Genomic DNA, 18,410 nt, shown 5'->3' on the forward strand with positions numbered 1-18,410 from the left:
ATGGTAAATCTGGGTAAGGGTATCGGTACTGATAGAACAATACTGATACTATAGGCTTAAATGGGTAGAATTGTGATGAACAATATATGTACCGATGCAAGTGGTATTGATACTAATGGGGTATCGATACTAAAAGGGAAATTATCGATACCATGGATAACAGAATGTCAAAATGGTATCGATATCGAAAGGGAGTATCAGTACCATAGTATAGAAGTATCGATACTATTGAGACTGGAACTATAAGATAGGTTGAAATTGTTATAGAAATGTAAATAAAGTACTTGTGAATATTATTAAAGTATAAATGTTAGGAAATATACTAACAATTGATATTGTACGTGTCTTTAATGGATGCTTGAGTAGACCGAAATCAAGCTCCCAAGTCAAGCAAAACGAAAGGCAAAGGCAAAGTAGCTGAGTAATCAGAATTTTCTTTTTGGATATGATAGCGAGGCAAGCCAGGTGAGTGAATTTATTATGTACTTATATGTTGTGATAGTCATAGATGTATGTTGCTTAATATATGTATGGTGATTACTGAATGACACTTTGTGTGCAAAACTAAAAAATTCATAATAAGTTTATGAATTTCCGTATGAGCACTTTGTGTGCAAAAACTAAGAAATTCATAATAAGTTTATGAACTTCCATATGGACACTTTGTGTGCAAAACTAAGAAATTCATAATAAGTTTATGAATTTCCGTATAGGCACTTTGTGTGCAAAAACTAAGAAATTCATAATAAGTTTATGAATTTCTGTATAGGCACTTTGTGTGCAAAACTAAGAAATTCATAATAAGTTTATGAATTTCCGTATGGGCACTTTGTGTGCAAAAACTAAGAAATTCATAATAAGTTTATGAATTTCCGTATGGACTAAGAAATTCATAATGAGTTTATGAATTTCCGTATGGACACTTTGTGTGCAAAACTAATAAATTCATAATAAGTTTATGAATTTCCGTATAGGCACTTTGCGTACAAAAACTAAGAAATTCATAATAAGTTTATGAATTTATGTATGGACACTTTGTGTGCAAAACTAAGAAATTCATAATAAGTTTATGAATTTCCGTATGGGCACTTTGTATTCAAAAACTAAGAAATTCATAATAAGTTTATGAATTTCTGTATGGGCACTTTGTGTGCAAAAGCTAAGAAATTCATAATGAGTTTATGAATTTCCGTATGGGCACTTTGTGTGCAAAAACTAAGAAATTCATAATGAGTTTATGAATTTCTGTATGGGCACTTTGTGGGCAAAACTAAGAAATTAATAATAAGTTTATGAATTTCCGTATTGGTAGTAGGTGTGGAACCCACGTAAATTATAATAAGTTTATGAATTACCGTATTGGCAATACGTGTACAAACTATAGAGTTTATAATGAATTGAAAGAGTTAATTGGTATTATGAATAATTATTAGGGTTTAAATTTTTCTAAAATAAAAGACTAATGTTTAACTGTGCATTTGGCAGAAATGTACCAATAATGCAAGTTAGAAGAAAGGTTAAATGCCTTTAGGATAAAGGACTAATGCCTAATGGTGCAATTTGGCAGAAAGGTACACTAATACAAGTTAGATGAAGAACAATGCATAATTGGCATGAAAGGATGTCATAAATGAAAATGTATAACAATGCATAATTGACATAAAAGGATGTGACAAATGAAAATACATAGCGGTATATTAGTGGTATATAAGATGTCACTCATGATAATTATAAAAGATAAATGACCATTTCACACTTTGGTGCAATACATGTATAATACTTTCTCATTTAACGCACATAGGGAAAATAAAGAATAATTGGGAAAAATATACAGAAGGATAGGTATGCTGGGACTACTAAGAATGATTTCGATGATTGTATGAAAGAAAAATATGGTTTAACTGAGAAGGATTTTATCTGATCATTATGGAGTATGCGATTTTGTTTGTCATTACATAGGCATGAGATACTTATGTATAAATTGCAGATTCTTTACAATATTATGCCTCACTAAGTATATACTTAACGTATGTTGATTTCACGCGTAGGTAACAACAAAGATTAGTCGGGTACTGGGAGCAGGAGCAACTATCATCAATCTAAGGTTGACTCTCATCAGTAATAGTAGAACAATCATGTTATTTTGAAAATTGCTGGCATGTAATCGAAATTAAGAAAAATTTATCTAGAATATATTTAAAGCGATAACTTTGGGAAATAGGTTTCAACGAATGTTTTCTTGTTGTATAAAAATGTTTTTAGTTTTAAATTTCAAGACAAAATTTTTAAGGGTTTCCAAATAAAAAACTTTTTTAAAAGTGATGTGACATCTATGTCTCGTGTACGGAAAGATATACGGGAGATGGGTGTTACAAGTCTTATGCCAAATCAAGAATTTCTACAGTAACGGTTTTGAAGAGGACTAAGGGGGACCACCTCTTGCTGGATGCTTTCACGAGGAGAGGGCTTGCTAAATTGGAGATTTATGGTCGATGTAGCTGTGTTACTAAATAGTGGAAGTGGTCTTTCACCTGATTTCGCTGAAGTGGCTGGTGACGTGGTGGCCGACATGGATGATGGAAGATTCTAAAATCCTTGCGACGGCGGCGACAAAATTGGCACAACGAGTTTCACAAGATAACCCTAATTAGGGTTTAATCTAGACTGTGGATCCAATAAGGATCCAACGATGGATGAAAGCTGGCGGCTAGGGCATACAAGGTCTCCAAATCAACTTAATGTTTTGAGCTTTTGTGTATTGGGCTTGAATTGAGCTTCAGGTTGTGTTGAGAACTGTTTGGGTCTGGCTTTGTTCTTTATATTTGGGATGTTGTAATACCTACAAAGAAATAAATAAAATAAACATTAGTTACTTAATATTGTATGTAATTTAATATTAGCTTATATTTAGCATTTATAAAATTTTATAACATATATATAGAATCTAATTAATACCAACATTTATATATATATAATCACCAATCTAATAAAATAATAAAAATAAATAAAAAAAATAAAATAAATAATAAAATAAAACTGAAATCAGGACGAAATTCAGTGTCTACATTAGTCTCGTGAATGTGCTCGGCGCTTTTGTGAGTCCGAAAGGCATGACAAACTATTCGTATAGTCCGAACTTTGTTTTGAAAGTTGTTTCCATTCGTCACCTTCTTTCATTCAGATTTAATGATAACATGTTTTCAAGTCGATCTTTGTGAAGGTGCATGATCCATGAAGTTCATCTAGCATATCATCTAGGCATGAGATAGGGTACATATACATGATTGTTATTCTGTTGATTAGTCGACAATCTACACACATTCGGAATGTGCCATCTTTCTTGGGGACTAAGATGATTGGAAATATACAAGGACTAAGGCTTTTACGGATGTAGCCTTGTTGTAACAATGCCTCCACTTTAGCCTGTTGATTTACGACTAGTCTTAACCTTGAAGTCGTGGGATCGAGTCCCACGAAGGACATTTCATAATTCGGAGGTCTTCTACGAAAGCTGCTTTCAACCTGGTGTTGGGGGCAGCCTACTATCTTACCTCCCCTTACTCTATTAGATATGGGAACAAGGGACAACCATTTTCTTAGAAAGAAGTAACTTTGTTCTATCAGCAATACCATAAATACAATAGCCCTAACAAATTAGCCAATCATGAATAGAAAGGGATATCGTTTTCTAATCGTCGCTGCAAATAAAATAACATATGAAATAGCTTATAATAAAGAAACAATCCTTTAATATAAACGGATATGCTCACATGTTCATAAAAATGTCATTCGGTTCAAATTTATTTAGCAGTTTATTTATATAGGTTAAGACACAAATAATTTAAAAATATTAAACTTTCAGTTAAAAAAAATTTTAAAGTACAAACCAATAATTGATCTTACAAGATAAAATGTTAAAATTTTAAACAATATTTAAAATTTAAATCTGGACATTATAAATAAAATAAAATAAATGAAGAGCTTTTATAAATTTGTTTCAATTCAATAGTTAAACCAAAAAAATTATTTCAAATTATAATTACATCATGATATGTCTTTTTTTTCATAAAATAATGACGTAAAATCAAAATCAAGCCTTGAATACCCCACTTCACAAACATGATAATGCAATTTGTGACTCCATCCACTTGACTTGGAAGTTGTACAAATAATAATGAAATTATGAATGAAATCGTAAAAAAGGGAAAAAAAGTTTAACACGGCAAAAATATTCACATTTGATTTTTCTTTTTTGCAAGTCCAATCATTCATGACATGTTCAATACCATTTAACAACTTTCACCTTTATATCTGGTCAACTCACAATCAAATTCGAGGCTGCTGAGATCAAATGGCCAAAATTCAGTATCTATATGGAGGTATGGATGGGGAATACAAGTGCCAAAAGACTATAAGAAGCTCGCCTTTTAGGTGGTCAAACTCGATTCACATTTTGAACCACTTCGGCTTGACGGTTTTTGTATCACTCGGCTTGCTTGCTTGAACAGCAGGAGATGGCACTGTACTGGCACCAGCAGCGGTTTCTGGGGCAGACTGAACCGGCTCTGCCTGCTCAGTACCAGCTATGACCTCCGAACCCTTCAAGGACATGACATCATCCAGAAGGAAGGCGGCCGAATTGGCAGCTGCACCATCGTTGCCTAAACATTTCAACCCAACGTGATTAACCGGCAGGAATCATATGGAGCTGAGAGTGGGGATCAGACAAAAAAGAAATCAGATAACTAACCTTTTGGGAGATCATATGAGAAATACACAATTGCACCCGGAATTAAACCGGCAGAGAAAAAATCCTGTGTCATGTCCTTTATTTGCTTCTTAGGAGTAGTAGTATCTGCAACATTATTGGATGAAGAACATTCGATTCAATTCATTGGCTTCACAACCAACATCCAGTTAGTATTACAGAACATAGTGTTTATACTTAAATATGCTTACACAAATAGAACGGTAAATCTGGTCGAGCAATCACTTTCATGATAAGGTCAACCAAGCACTGAATTGTCTCTGACGGATTAAACGTGACCTCTAATGTGTGGTTATCAGGAAATCGACCCCTTATCACAGCCTGCACATTAACATCAAAACTTATCGAAAAAGGAAAACAATACAACCTACTCTTTGTTTCACTACTCATACTCAATGAAGTTCTCTCATAAATGGGATCTAAGCACTTTATGCATAAACAACACAGAGATCCGCAAAGGGAGTGGCAAGCAGCAACTAGCAAGTACCTTTGTTATTCTTGATCTTCGGTATGCCTCTTCTACTTGTCGAATTTTTCGTGTCTTAAAGTACTTATCTGCTCACAAAGTTATCCACTTCAAACGGTGTAAATGTCGCCAAAAAGTGTGCCATTTTATTGTAACTGAACCCCAGCATCAACTGCTGAAAGTATCTAAATAAAGTTGAAAGCATAGAAACGATTGAGTTATGTTCATTGGCAAAACGTGCCTTCCTTTTTAGCTGCCATCACTCGCTGATAGTCTTCTGCAGTGAACTCGTAGATGTCATCTGATTCCTCTGCCCAGAAAATAAATAGCATTGCATTTGATCAGTTTGCAAAATGAACTGTCCGTTCTAGTCAATAGGCATGTTAAAAGTCCGAAAATAAGTTTGGGAGGGTCATACCAGTGTTGGGCACATCATTTTGAGTTGACAATGGTCCTGCAGTTTCAAATACACAAATTTCTCGTCCAAATTTCTCTTTTGCAGCAGCAAGATTAGCCTAAAATGATTGCAAGTAAGTAAAAAAAAAATGAAGAAATTGAGTAACAGTCTACAATCTGCATACGGCATATCACACAAGTTAATGAGTCTACAATCAAAATCTTAATGAATGGTTTCAACAAATCCAATTGCATAAAGGAAAGCCAAAGTTGTGTCTCTGACACTTATGAAAACCATACGAACAATGTAGATCATTGCCCGAGAATGCACTTAAAAAAAAAAAAAAAACTAAAACTAAAACGGAAGCCACTGACCAACTTTCACGAATAGACCAGTATTCTTCAATAAAGATTGCATCATAAATCATTATGAGGAATATCTAGTTGCATCAAAAATAAAGAAAAGGAAACAAATCCAGTTGAATAAACAACAAGAGCCAGACCCATCACATGAATAAAGAATCAGAGCAAAAATCCGGATCAGTCCATCACTTAAAACAAGATTTTGGAATTAAGAAAATTAAAAGAAGGGGACAGAGTTTAGCTGATGCAGCCTTCATGGAATCAGTACTCGTGAATCTTCTCCTCTTCAAAGCCAGTGGTGAATAACCATCTACAATCATCAGCTGCAGATGAAGTTTTCAACTTTTCTCCCCTTCTTGTTTGTTTACCTCTATGAATTTCCTTTTATTATGTATGGTTTCTTTGTTTCTTCTTTTAGAAAACAGACTATTTGGGCTTCAAATTTGTTGGCCTATTGACTTTGGGGCTAAAATTGTTTCTCTTGGTATAAATCAAGGGCACCATATAATTTTATTTGTTTGAACATTATAACACTGGTAGATTGATTCGGTTTTTTACTAAAATATAAATCAAATTATACTCTATGGGGTTCTAAAATTAAAATCAAAATCTATGGTATAAAAATAATGATTTTTGGTTCGATTTAGTTCGATTTTATTTTATCATTTTTTTTACTTTTCATTATTTTTAAACTCAACATTTAAAGAAAACAAACTTAAAGCTTAAATCCAATAATAGTGTATAAATTTAAATTCATAAAAAATATTAATTAATTTTAAAATTTTATTTATTTAAATTTATCTTATAATAAATTCAAAATAAGTTTATTTTTGGATAATTACATTCTTTTCTTTTTCTAATCTAGTTTGAGTTAGAACAAATGATTTTCATATGAAAAATCAAAACCGAATTGAATTGTATAATTATATTTTTAAACTGAATCAAAATTGAACAACAAAATGAAAAACACAAATCGTATCGAACCATATAGTTCAATTCGAATCAATTTTTTTATATTTTCTCAATTTCGTTGCTCAACTCTATTAGGTTACTAGCATGTTGCTACTTTGGTTATATAGTTTTTTTTGAACCAACAACCAGTTGGTCTAGTGGGATGATGCACTAGATCACTTAAGCAGGGTCAAAGGTTCAAATCATGTCGTTTGTGAATGGAGCAAATTGAGTTGGAGGGGCTCCCTTGCCTTTGCAGTACTCAATCCGAATTAGTCGGCTAATAGATTGGATACCGATTATATTTCGAATACTCAACAATTTTTATGTGATTTTTAATTTGTTATAATTCTCAAATTTTAAATAAAAGGTTATTGTATGTTTGAATGTGTAACACCCCAATTTAGGGGCTAAATTTTTAGAATTATAAAGTATTGGATTTAATTGGTATTTGGAAGAAATTGAGGATTAAATTATAAAATTTCAAAGTTTACATATCATTTTAGGAAGTGTAGGAAATTCAATGACTAAACTCATAGTTTAACCAATTTTATTTTGGAGAGAATTATAAGCATCTCCCCGTATGTTTTCTACAGATTTTCCTCATTTTTCCTCCTCCGGTCAACCCACTTTGAGCTCCGATCTATTCACCGTCCGACCACCGTTCGACGAACCAAAACCACCATCGTGTTCGTTTTCGACCGATGAACAACATCCCCTAAACCTCTCGTCATGAATCGGCGTCGTTTGTTGTAAATTTCAACCGAAAGTATTGTCGGTTTTAACTCAATCTCCATTGGTTTTTCGTCGATTCACGTCGATCCGGCCACCCGTTTTCGACACCTCCCGCACCATCGTGTTCCTTGCATCATTCTGAGTCCACCGGTGTCCGTCGTGTCTCCGTCGTCACCGGCGCGTGGAGGGGTAAGGAAGTCAAAGTTCCCGATGTTTCAAAATCGAGCTCTCCACCATTCAAAATTGTGAACCGAGCTTGGTAAGTGTCTCAAAATTCCATAAAATATTTTTTAGAAATATTTCGAGAATTTTTCAGACACCGTACCACTGTTCACGCGCCCCACGCGCCACCCCCTGAGAGTGGGCTTTGTCTGGCAGCTTGGTAAACAGTTGAGCCGAGCCACTGAGCCGAGCCGTTGAGCCGAGCCAAGCCGATTGAGTCAACATGCGCTGAGTTAACTCGGTTGAGTCAACTCACTGGGTTAACTCGTTGACTTTGACCGAGTCAACCCATTGACCGTTGACCGTTGACTTTGACCGAGTCAACCAGTTGACTGTTGACTTTGACCAAAAAGTTAAAAATTTCAAAAACTCATATTTAATGTTTTTCGACGTCATGAGTTCGATTCCGTAGTTCATTTTGCTAAATTCAGATCTGAAAGCCTCGAAATTGTCACTCAAACCCGTTGACTTTGACCGAAAAGTCAAAATTTTCGAAAAGTCATATTTTATATTTTTGATGTACAGAATCCGTTTTTGGGGTCCTTTTCTCTAAATTTGAACCCGATTATATGTTTTTCACTGATTTATCACCCGATTCGATCCATTTTTCGAAATTAAGTCCCATGTTTTATGAAATTTCTATTAATATGTATCAAAGGAATTATTGGAAGTTAATTTCAAGATCGAGGAAGTTCAAATGGAATTTAATGGTCGATCAGTATTGCATGGAAATCGATGTAATACTTTACTACCTCTTTATGCTTTATGGAACATGTGAATATTGGTAAATGCATGAATAAGATAATGTTGGTCTTATTTGTGTAGTTAATTAATTTTTACACTCGATCTGAATACGATAAAAATTCAGTAATTGATTATGGATCAGATGACTTTTATAAGAAATTGAGGGATTGTTAGAATTAAATTACAAGTTCTGTGTTTAGTGATAAAGAAATCAACCTGGATCTGTAACTTATAATTTATTTCATCAAAGGTTAAATGTTAAAGGTACTTGGATGAGAAATTATGAGAATACTCTGGTAGGGTAAAATTATGAAAATACCCTTATATTGTAAGATGACAAGAATTATCCCTGAAAGTTGGTTAATAACTATGAAAAGACATATTGATCTGATAAAATTACAGATGTGCATAGGAAATGCTAGTTTTGCTTAGAAAATTTGGATAACTGGTTTTTAACCCCAAGAGGGTTTGTGCAAGATACTAGAATTCTGTTAAGAGAATCATTTCAAGATCAGAGAATGTTCGGGAAAGCAATTAACCATAGGATCTCTAAATTATATTATTTTCGTTAAGAGTTAATACCAAAGTTATCTGGTTAAAAAATTATGAAAATGCCATTGAGAGGTAAAAATAGTCCGAGTTGACCCGGAATGAGAAAGTACTTTGAGGATTCATACTTAACTCGATAAATTATGGATTTAATTGTTAAGATCCTGTATTTGTACAGAAAATTCCTGATAACATGATGGTAACTTCTGAGAAGACAATTGACCTGAAAATCTTTGAGTTAAGAATAAATTATCGAGGGTGCTCTTTTGTCAGAATTGTTTGAAAGGTCTGGAAAAGATGATATGTTTGAATTAAATAATAAGATCATATGGAAGGAAATGATTGAAATACTCCAGATTTGTAAAATGACCAAAATACCCCTAGAATGGAAATGAATCAAGAATATCACCAAGCCCAAGAATTATTGGATATCCTCAAGCTCTAAGATGAATAGAAAAACATTGAGCACAAAAATAACCAAAATACCCTTATGGCCTAGACTAAGTAAATGTTTTGGATTAATTAAGGAATCCAAATAAACATGGGTGTTGAACTACCCTTAAAAGTTATGGAATTCAGCTTAAGTGAGTTGACTAACGCTAATGATAGGTCAGCACCTGAACATCCTAGATATTACTTGAATGTGTGTTCGTCTTCTCAAGTTTGGCTCGATGATAATTTTGGAAGTGTTCAGCTCAGCTCAACTCTATATCGCATTCAGTACTAAGAAGTGGATATTTGTTAGACAAGTCAACCACAAAGACCAAATTTAACTGAACGAAAGTATAATATGTATCGAAATTCAGAAACGTCCGAATTACTCTGGAAACTTTGAAGTAACCGGGATAGACGTGACTACTAAATGAACTAAGTAACCTCAATGACTGAGGATTAAATAAGTGATTTGGATGAGTATGGAAACACTGTTGAACTTATGTGATGTATTGTCCTTATGGGTCATGAACCACGAATCAAGTACGTTAGTATTTCCTTATATTGTTGAAACGTGGAAATAAAATGAAGACCATTAGAAGATCTATTCAGCGATGATTACGAAGATGATTTATAGACAAGAATTGTTAGTATTAAAGAGAGAATACCCTAGAAGGGAAAAGAATTGACTAATCAATAGGAATTAGTTCTGGGAGTTGTTCAATAATCTGATCGATCAATATAAAGGGTAAATGTTCTGAATCTGCGTTTTCTCTTTTATCAGCTCAAATCACTCTGGGCATATATGAAAACACAAGTAACTCATATGTAAAGGATTATGAATACCCTTATGATTACGTTGAGCTTCCGAAAAATGTACGAATAAGATATGATCCTGATAAATCATATTTTGAATAACTGATGATTCTGTCAGTTAATGAACTCTTCTAATAGTGATTCTAACTTCCGACATTCTATCGGTGAACTAAAGATCTGTATTTCTCTACCCAATAAGATTATACAGTATCTCTAATAATATCTGTAAACACTAGTGTGTTCCCTAATTACATGAATGTTTTATTTGATTTCCGATTTGAATTCTATTTTGATTTCTGATCTGAATTTTGTTATGATTTCTAATCTGGATTATGTTATGATATATGATATGAATTCTGTTTTGATTTATGATATCTCCGTTTATTGACTGAAAAATGTTTTATTTGGGTGTATTGTTGGAGGAAGAATATATGCAGGCTCCTCGGCTTTGTGCTCAGGGCCTAACTGTTGTGCAGGGGTTGTATGGTTATGGGGAACCTACACATTATGTTGTGTTCGGTTGAAGGGATTACTATGGTTTTTGATAAATAAAAATATTTTTTAAAAAAAGATTTGTATCTTTTCACTGGTTTTGAGGGAACACACTAGATAATCTATTCTGATCTCCTGAACCTAGACATCCCAAATATTTCCATCTGAACTGAAATCTAACTGTATGTTACCACCTGAAATAGCAGTAGGATCTACGTTCAGAATATAAATATGTAGATATCTGAACCAATAAGGAAATATATGTTTATCAGTATCTGCACATTTTTCAGCATCATCTGGTAGTTCTATATTACTGAGCTTTCCGAAGCTCACTCTATCACTCAGCATTGCAGGTTAAAAGAATTGTACCAGTGCATCTATCAACTTTGGTAAGGGAGTTCTTCCGGCGTTGTTTGCAGAGTATGGTACATGTGATTAGGGGGCATGTAATTGTATTTTGTTTTATATATGAGTCTGAAAATCTGTTTTATTTCTGCATACTGATAAATCATTTTATAAGTTACACGTTTTAATAAAAGTTTTAAATTTTTTGCTATTTTTACAATGGGTCGCTCCGATGGCCTAACGTGACACTCCAGATCGGATCGGGTTACCCGCATCAGTCTAAGGGGGCTACAGAATTTGTTCGAATAACCTCTCAAATATTACAACAATAATAATATTAACTAAATTAAAATTTATTTTTCTTAATAATTCAGTAAGAAAGAATTCAAATTTTGCATAATATAAAACCTAAAAAATGTATTACGTATTAATCTAAACATAAATAGTATAAGGGATAAGACTTGAATTAATCCCTAGTAACTGATATAATGATTGACTAATTCATATTGGGTTTTGCAGAGACGGGGACAATTGATAAAATTTGTTTTGGGAGTAAGGAGATAAAAAAATAAGACATTGACACAAGGATTTATAGTGATTTGACTTCTCAATTAAGTTTACATCCACTACCTTAGCTCCTCACTAAGGATTTTCTAACAAATTCACTAATTTGTTCTTTCTTTTTCAAGGATCAAGAGTAACCTTTACAACTCCCTATCTTTTTACTTGGCTAAGATAGAACCAATCCCCTTTTACAAAAGGTAAAAAGAAGTAAACAATAAAACCTCTCAAAAGTAGGGTATTTACAAAATTTAGCTCACTAAAACACAAATATTTACAAGAGAATTGAAATAAAGAGTGAAAAACTATTCTATTGTGTTTGATTGCTTGGATAGGTGTTCTAACCCTTCTTCAAATATCTTGAACTTGTATTTATATGTTGGAATGTAGTTGTGGCCGTTTATAGCCGTTGGGAGTGTTTTGGAGTTGTCGGGATCAATTTTCGTGCAAAATAAAACTGCCCAGAACAGAGGGTATCGGTACTCCTAAAGGGAATATCAGTACTACCTTTTTTATTTTTAAATCAACTAGCCGTTGGGGCCTGATGGTATCGATACTATGTCAATGGTATTGATACTACTATACAGAGTAGTATCGGTACCCCTTTGGGTATCGATACCATTTTTGCATTCTGGAATTTGAGCATTGCTGGTAGTATCAGTACTACCTAGTGAGTATCTATACTTCCCTTACCTTTGGTATTGATACCATATGAACAAGATCAGTACTGTTTATTAGGTATCGATACTATAAGAACAATATCAATACTTCTTGTCCAAAAATACATTTTGTGCTCAATTCCACTTTTAAGGACTTCAAATTATTTTTGAAAAACTTTGAAAACTTTGAATAAATTCAATTCAAGTCCAAAAACATTTTGCCTTAAATTGTTATATTAAAATATAGTTCAACATATAAGACTTGAATTAATCCCTAGTAATTGATATAACGATCGACTAATTCATATTGGGTTTTGCAGAGACTGGGGCAATCCTCCTAATTCAATTTGTTCCAAACGTAAATGCTAGGATTTGAATCTCTGACCTTGTTTAATAAGTCTAATATCTCATCCCACTTGACTAACTAGTTGTTGGTTCAACCTTTTAACTTTATAATTCAAATTGGGAAAATCGAATGGGATTGTTGAAATACTATAAAATTGATTTAAGTGAAAGAAGATTTTACTTTGTAGATATATAAAAACAGAAGTGTCAAGGTAGATAGAACCATATCAATTAATTCACAAAAAGGTAGATAGAACCATATCAATTAATTCACAAAACAAAATTTGCTTTGTCACTGCTTTATTATGGTCTATGTTTCAATCCTTTTTAACTAACAAATATGTTTAGATGGGAATGGTGAAAAGTTAACATCTCACCAACATGTAAAACGTTTTGTCATAATATAAAATTCAACCACCATATCCTAATACATCATCGTAGCACCACTATTGCATCATCATGCTCATAATCATTTAACTAATCCAACCACCATTTGAGGTTTTGAAACCCTGATCTCTCTCTAAAGAACACATTTGCATCTAACCGAGATGCAGCTCAGGACATACGGAAAATTTGCATTTTATAAGAATTTCCATCTTACTTAACTGCATGCCTCTTTTTATTCACTAATAAAAAACACAACTTCTTGAGAAAGATTAGTTCAACTAAAGGTTTTGTTATACCTAAGAAAATAAACCATAGTCTTCACCATCAACCTAAGATCTATCTCATAAATCATCAAACTTTAAAAATATATCATCTTCGTACCCCAAACGTTTAATACAAAAAAACCATAAATTGTTAGTACTAAATGAAACAGAATTCAGGTGATCTTTTCTTTAAAAAAATTGACTTATCATAAGCATATACTACCTTATAATCGTCATACACTACTCAACAATAATTTTAAAACATTCTTATAACGTTGTTGGAAGTCCCACAATAACATGCAACATGCCAAACTAATTCTAACAAAAAGAGTTCTTGTTTTAGAGAATGATTATTATGCTTAATGGTTTCTGAACGATCACCAAATGTCACTATCCCTCACAAACATTCAATAATAGCATATACTAACTTATGTTGAGAACTGATTTTTACATATTATAATAGCATCATTTATCAGGTGTACATTTTTTAGCACTTAAACAATTACAAAACATACTTTTGTCCACCTGTATATTAACCAAATTATGAGATTCTATTTTCATGTCAGGACATAATCTAATGTACATTATCATGCTGTAATTCTAGTCATGAAATTTTAGAATATTAATGTAGTAAAGGAAAGTCGTCAATGATATTGCAGTAATTGAAGAGTTTGTTTCAACGATAAATACGTACATTTATTTGAGCAATTTTAAGAAAATTTACACATAATTTAGGCACAAATATCAAGAGAAAATAAATAAAAATGGTAAGAGATAAAGTTAAATACCGTGATTTTTATTCGATCCGATTTACCAAAATTTTACCTGAAATTTTCCTAAAATTTTTATTCTATATGATTTACCGAATTTTTACTAGACTTTAACACTTTCTAATTTTTAACATAATTTCCAGATCAAAAATTTAATTTCAATAAAACCCTACTCTCAAGAGTAAACTATCCTTTTATGGAATATAAATTCTTTTTGGAAAAATTACCACTTAGGTCCATAAACTTTTTCTAATTTTCTACTTTGGCCACCAAACTTTCAAAATTAATATTTTGGTCACTAACCAAAATTTTGGGGTATTACAATTCTCTCTGTTTAAGAAAATTCATCCTCAAATTTTCAAAACATACATGATGTAAATAGACAAAGGTGCTGCTTTTTTCACTTTTTGATTTCTTTGTTGAACTTTAATAAATACTAGTTCTTTTTCATAGGTAAAATATGACTGAATATCTTTTTCCTCTGGGGTGATAATATGCTAATGATCTGATAGATACCTCCTGAGTATCGACACATGAAAAACATTATGGATCTTGTCCATTTTCGGAGGCACTTCTAGTTGATAAGTCACTGGTCTGCCTCTTTTATAATCTTATAAGGTCCCATAAATATCAAACTCAACTTTCCTTTGCGTCCGAATCATAATATTTTTTCTAAGGTGATAATTTAAGAAATACTTCTTTATCACCTTCCTGATATTCAATATCTTTTGTTTTCAAGTTTGCGTAAGACTTTTGTTGATCAATAATTATCTTGAGATTAACTTAAATGATCTTTTCCCATTACAAGTTCCATTGTAACAAGTTCCTATTCCCACTAAGGGATATAAATTGGTTACAATAATTTAGAAGGCACTGGATAATTTACTTTAATTCACTGACATGTCATCCATTTAGAAACAAGCTCAATAATAACTCTTTACATACCTGTTTCTAAACTCTTTCCTCGATAATATAAACATTCATCAGATTTAACCTTAAAGTCTTTAGTTTCCTCTTTTTCTTCTTGTTCTATCTTTGACAAGACAAAAATTTTAATATTTTCTCTAAAGATCCTTTATTCAATCTAGCAATATATGCTTTAAATTTAATTCTACAATGAAAACACTATCTTTCTTTCAAAACAATCATGTATTCAAAACTCTCAGAATAGAAATGTCTTTCGGCTTTATCGTATCATCCACCACATTAGCTTTCCAATTTGTAGTTGATAAGCAAGTCATCATTCTTTAAGGAATTCAATCCATTTCATTTCTTTTCACTCATTCGAGTCAACACATACTTTTAACTTTTGAGATCCGTATAGATATAGTGTCACTCACCATGTAGATAGTGGTTTTATATCAACAAAGTAAACACAACTATTACCAACTCGAGATCGTGAGATATATAATTTATTTCATGGTTCTCTAGTTGCTTTGAAGAATAAACCAAAACTTGTCCTCTTGTAAGAACACGCATCCCAAACCATTATGAGACGTTTTACTATAATTCACATAATCTTTTCCAGATTCTAATTATTCTGACCTTGGAGCTTATGTCAGTATTCTTTTTAACATCTCCAAGTTTTCCTTGGCACTTAACAATCCAAATGAATAACATGTCTTTCCTCAATAACTTGGTCAGAGGGAATATAATCATCAAAAAGTTCTTTATGAACATTCGATAGTAGCCAACAAATCCTAAGAAACTTTAAAATTCAAAAACATTATTTGGAATTTATCTTTCGACTATATCTCATGCTTCCTTGATATATATTCTTATCCCCTTAGCTGAGTCCACATGGCTAAGGAATACAATCTTAGACAACCAACATTTACACTTGGTCAACTTAGCATGCAATTTTTCTCCTGAAGAGTTAGAAGAGCTATGCAAAAACAAACATCATGTTATTCCCTGGTCTTATAATAGATCACAATAACATCAATGTACACTACCACCAATTAATCCAAGTATAACTAAAATACTTGGTTTATCCAATCCATAAGTATAGCATGAACATTCGTTAAACCAAATGACATTATCACAACTCGTAATGTTCATATCGAATTCTGAAGACTGTCTTAGGAAGATCTTCTTCCTCACCTTTAACTAATAATATCTTGATAGGAGATCCGACTTGGGAGACACCAATGCACCTTTTTAACTGGTCAAAAGATTATCAATCCTCAGAAAAGAAACTTGTTCTTCTTTGTTACTTTATTTAACGAACGATAATACATGCATAATTGTATAAACTCGTCTTTTTCTTCTTCATAAAAACACTGGTGCATCCCATATGACACGTTTAGTCTTGTAAATCCCTGGTATTAACAATTCTCCTATATATCCCTTTAATTTTATGAGCTCATTCGGAGCCATTCGATATGGCTATAAAAATAAATGCAATACCTGATAACATTTCTATTTCAATTTCTACATCTCAATCTAGAGGTAATCCAGGTAACTTCTGCAGATACACAATTGGATACTCTCGAATAGTTGAAATATCTTCCAACGTAACTAAGAAAGTTTGAGTGTCCACCTCATTTACTAAGAAGGTTAACAACCTTCTAACAATAACTTCATAATAGTTACTGCCAAAATCCTAGTGGGGAACATGTTTACTCTCATTCCCTACCACTAATATCTCAAAACTTTTCGGATTCTTTAAAATTCAATCGCTTTAAGCGGTAATTGATTGCAACATGGTAGTGGGTAATAAATCCATTCCAAAAATTACCTTCCAAAGGTAATTCTATCAAATTTATTATAAATCAACACGTTGAATCCTTGACATGAAATTACGGTCTACAAATATGATTCACCCTCGCACTCTAGCCAAAAAGGTTAATCACACACATATCATTTAGGATCAATTGTAGCATAATGTTTCATTCTTTCATCAGTACTCTATTTTTGCATAAACAAGGGTTTTCCTTAATCCAACATTGGCACATCCTATTGTGCCAATACATCATCTTATTTGACTAAGCAATAGAATTATGACTAATATCATTACTATCACTATTAGCTTATTTTTTGAATCTCCTACTTTATCACGTTCTTCAAACCCTCGAATACACACATCTTTTTTATACACTATATTTATTTACCTTTATAAGTAAGGAGTGGCATCAATCGAACCTTATAATCACCAAATCAGTAATAATTACATCATAGTGGCATGTATACACTTTTTAACTGAAAACAAGCTCGGTTTAGTCCTAGAATTGACAAAACCTTTATCTCTAAAACCAGTAAATATAACACCCATAATCCGTATACGCGAACAAATACAAGTTACAAATGTCACATTAGAAATTCAAAACATTTCTTTAATTGAACTGAGTGAAATTTTGTTTTATCCAAACATCTCAAGTTTCATAACTTGAACAATAATTATAAAATAATTATTTTGAGAAAATCATGATATCATATTGTTGGTTACCAATTCAAAACCAGTTTTAAGCAGTGATAGAAAATATTGTTATATTTTCATAAAATAAATAAAAATGTCTAACATGTTTGATTTAAAACCCAAATTAATTTTTGCTAAGCATAGTTTAATATCATAATATTTATTCATAATGTTAATTATATTTAATACTAACTATATTAAGAATTTGAAGATATTTCATTCTCGTAAAATGCTAGCTAAGACTTTTAGAGCACAGTAGGATGTCATCATTGTTACCTGTAAATATTTCCTTGGTGATTAATGCCAAACTCAACTCCTTACTCCTTTTATTCCTTTTTCCTATGTTTGGAGATCATCACATGCTAAGTATACACTTAATGAGGCAATCATATAAACATTCAAAGCAATCCAACATATAAATATAAATGAGTAATAGTATTCAATGCAATGTGATCACTTTACCTGTATTCCAACCATGTTACCATAATTTAACATGATATAACCGGATATAAAATTTCTTACCAATATACTTGACATCTATCCCATAAGCTCGTAAGCTTATTTGTCTGTTTATAATTTATTAACCAATAAGCCATAGCCCAAATTAAACCCTGAGGACCCTGGGTACATGAATCAAATATATGCACCGTAGTGCTAACCCGAGTATGACACATAAGGGCGTGCTCACCATCTGCACTAGTTATACTTTAATGCAGTCTCGAATATGT

General features: G+C 32.4%; 1 protein-coding gene across 1 annotated transcript in view; it reads right to left on the bottom strand.

Annotated features, from left to right (window-relative positions):
• Nucleotides 1-4,395: 4,395 nt before the first annotated feature.
• LOC120195740 (plant UBX domain-containing protein 1-like) overlaps nt 4,396-18,410 on the bottom strand; it is a 29,909-nt gene continuing 15,894 nt past the window's right edge. Inside the window, exons 2-8 of the mRNA XM_039197666.1 lie at nt 5,993-6,030; nt 5,653-5,749; nt 5,476-5,544; nt 5,256-5,323; nt 4,960-5,089; nt 4,751-4,855; nt 4,396-4,661 (exon numbers count right to left, since the gene is read on the bottom strand). Coding sequence (XP_039053597.1) covers nt 4,447-4,661; nt 4,751-4,855; nt 4,960-5,089; nt 5,256-5,323; nt 5,476-5,544; nt 5,653-5,749; nt 5,993-6,030 — 722 coding nt within the window. The 3' untranslated portion in view covers nt 4,396-4,446. The remainder of the gene's footprint in view (nt 4,662-4,750; nt 4,856-4,959; nt 5,090-5,255; nt 5,324-5,475; nt 5,545-5,652; nt 5,750-5,992; nt 6,031-18,410) is intronic.

This window comes from Hibiscus syriacus, unplaced genomic scaffold (genome assembly GCF_006381635.1).
Source record: "Hibiscus syriacus cultivar Baekdansim isolate YM2019G1 unplaced genomic scaffold, ASM638163v2 tig00117017_pilon, whole genome shotgun sequence".
NCBI lineage: Eukaryota > Viridiplantae > Streptophyta > Magnoliopsida > Malvales > Malvaceae > Hibiscus > Hibiscus syriacus.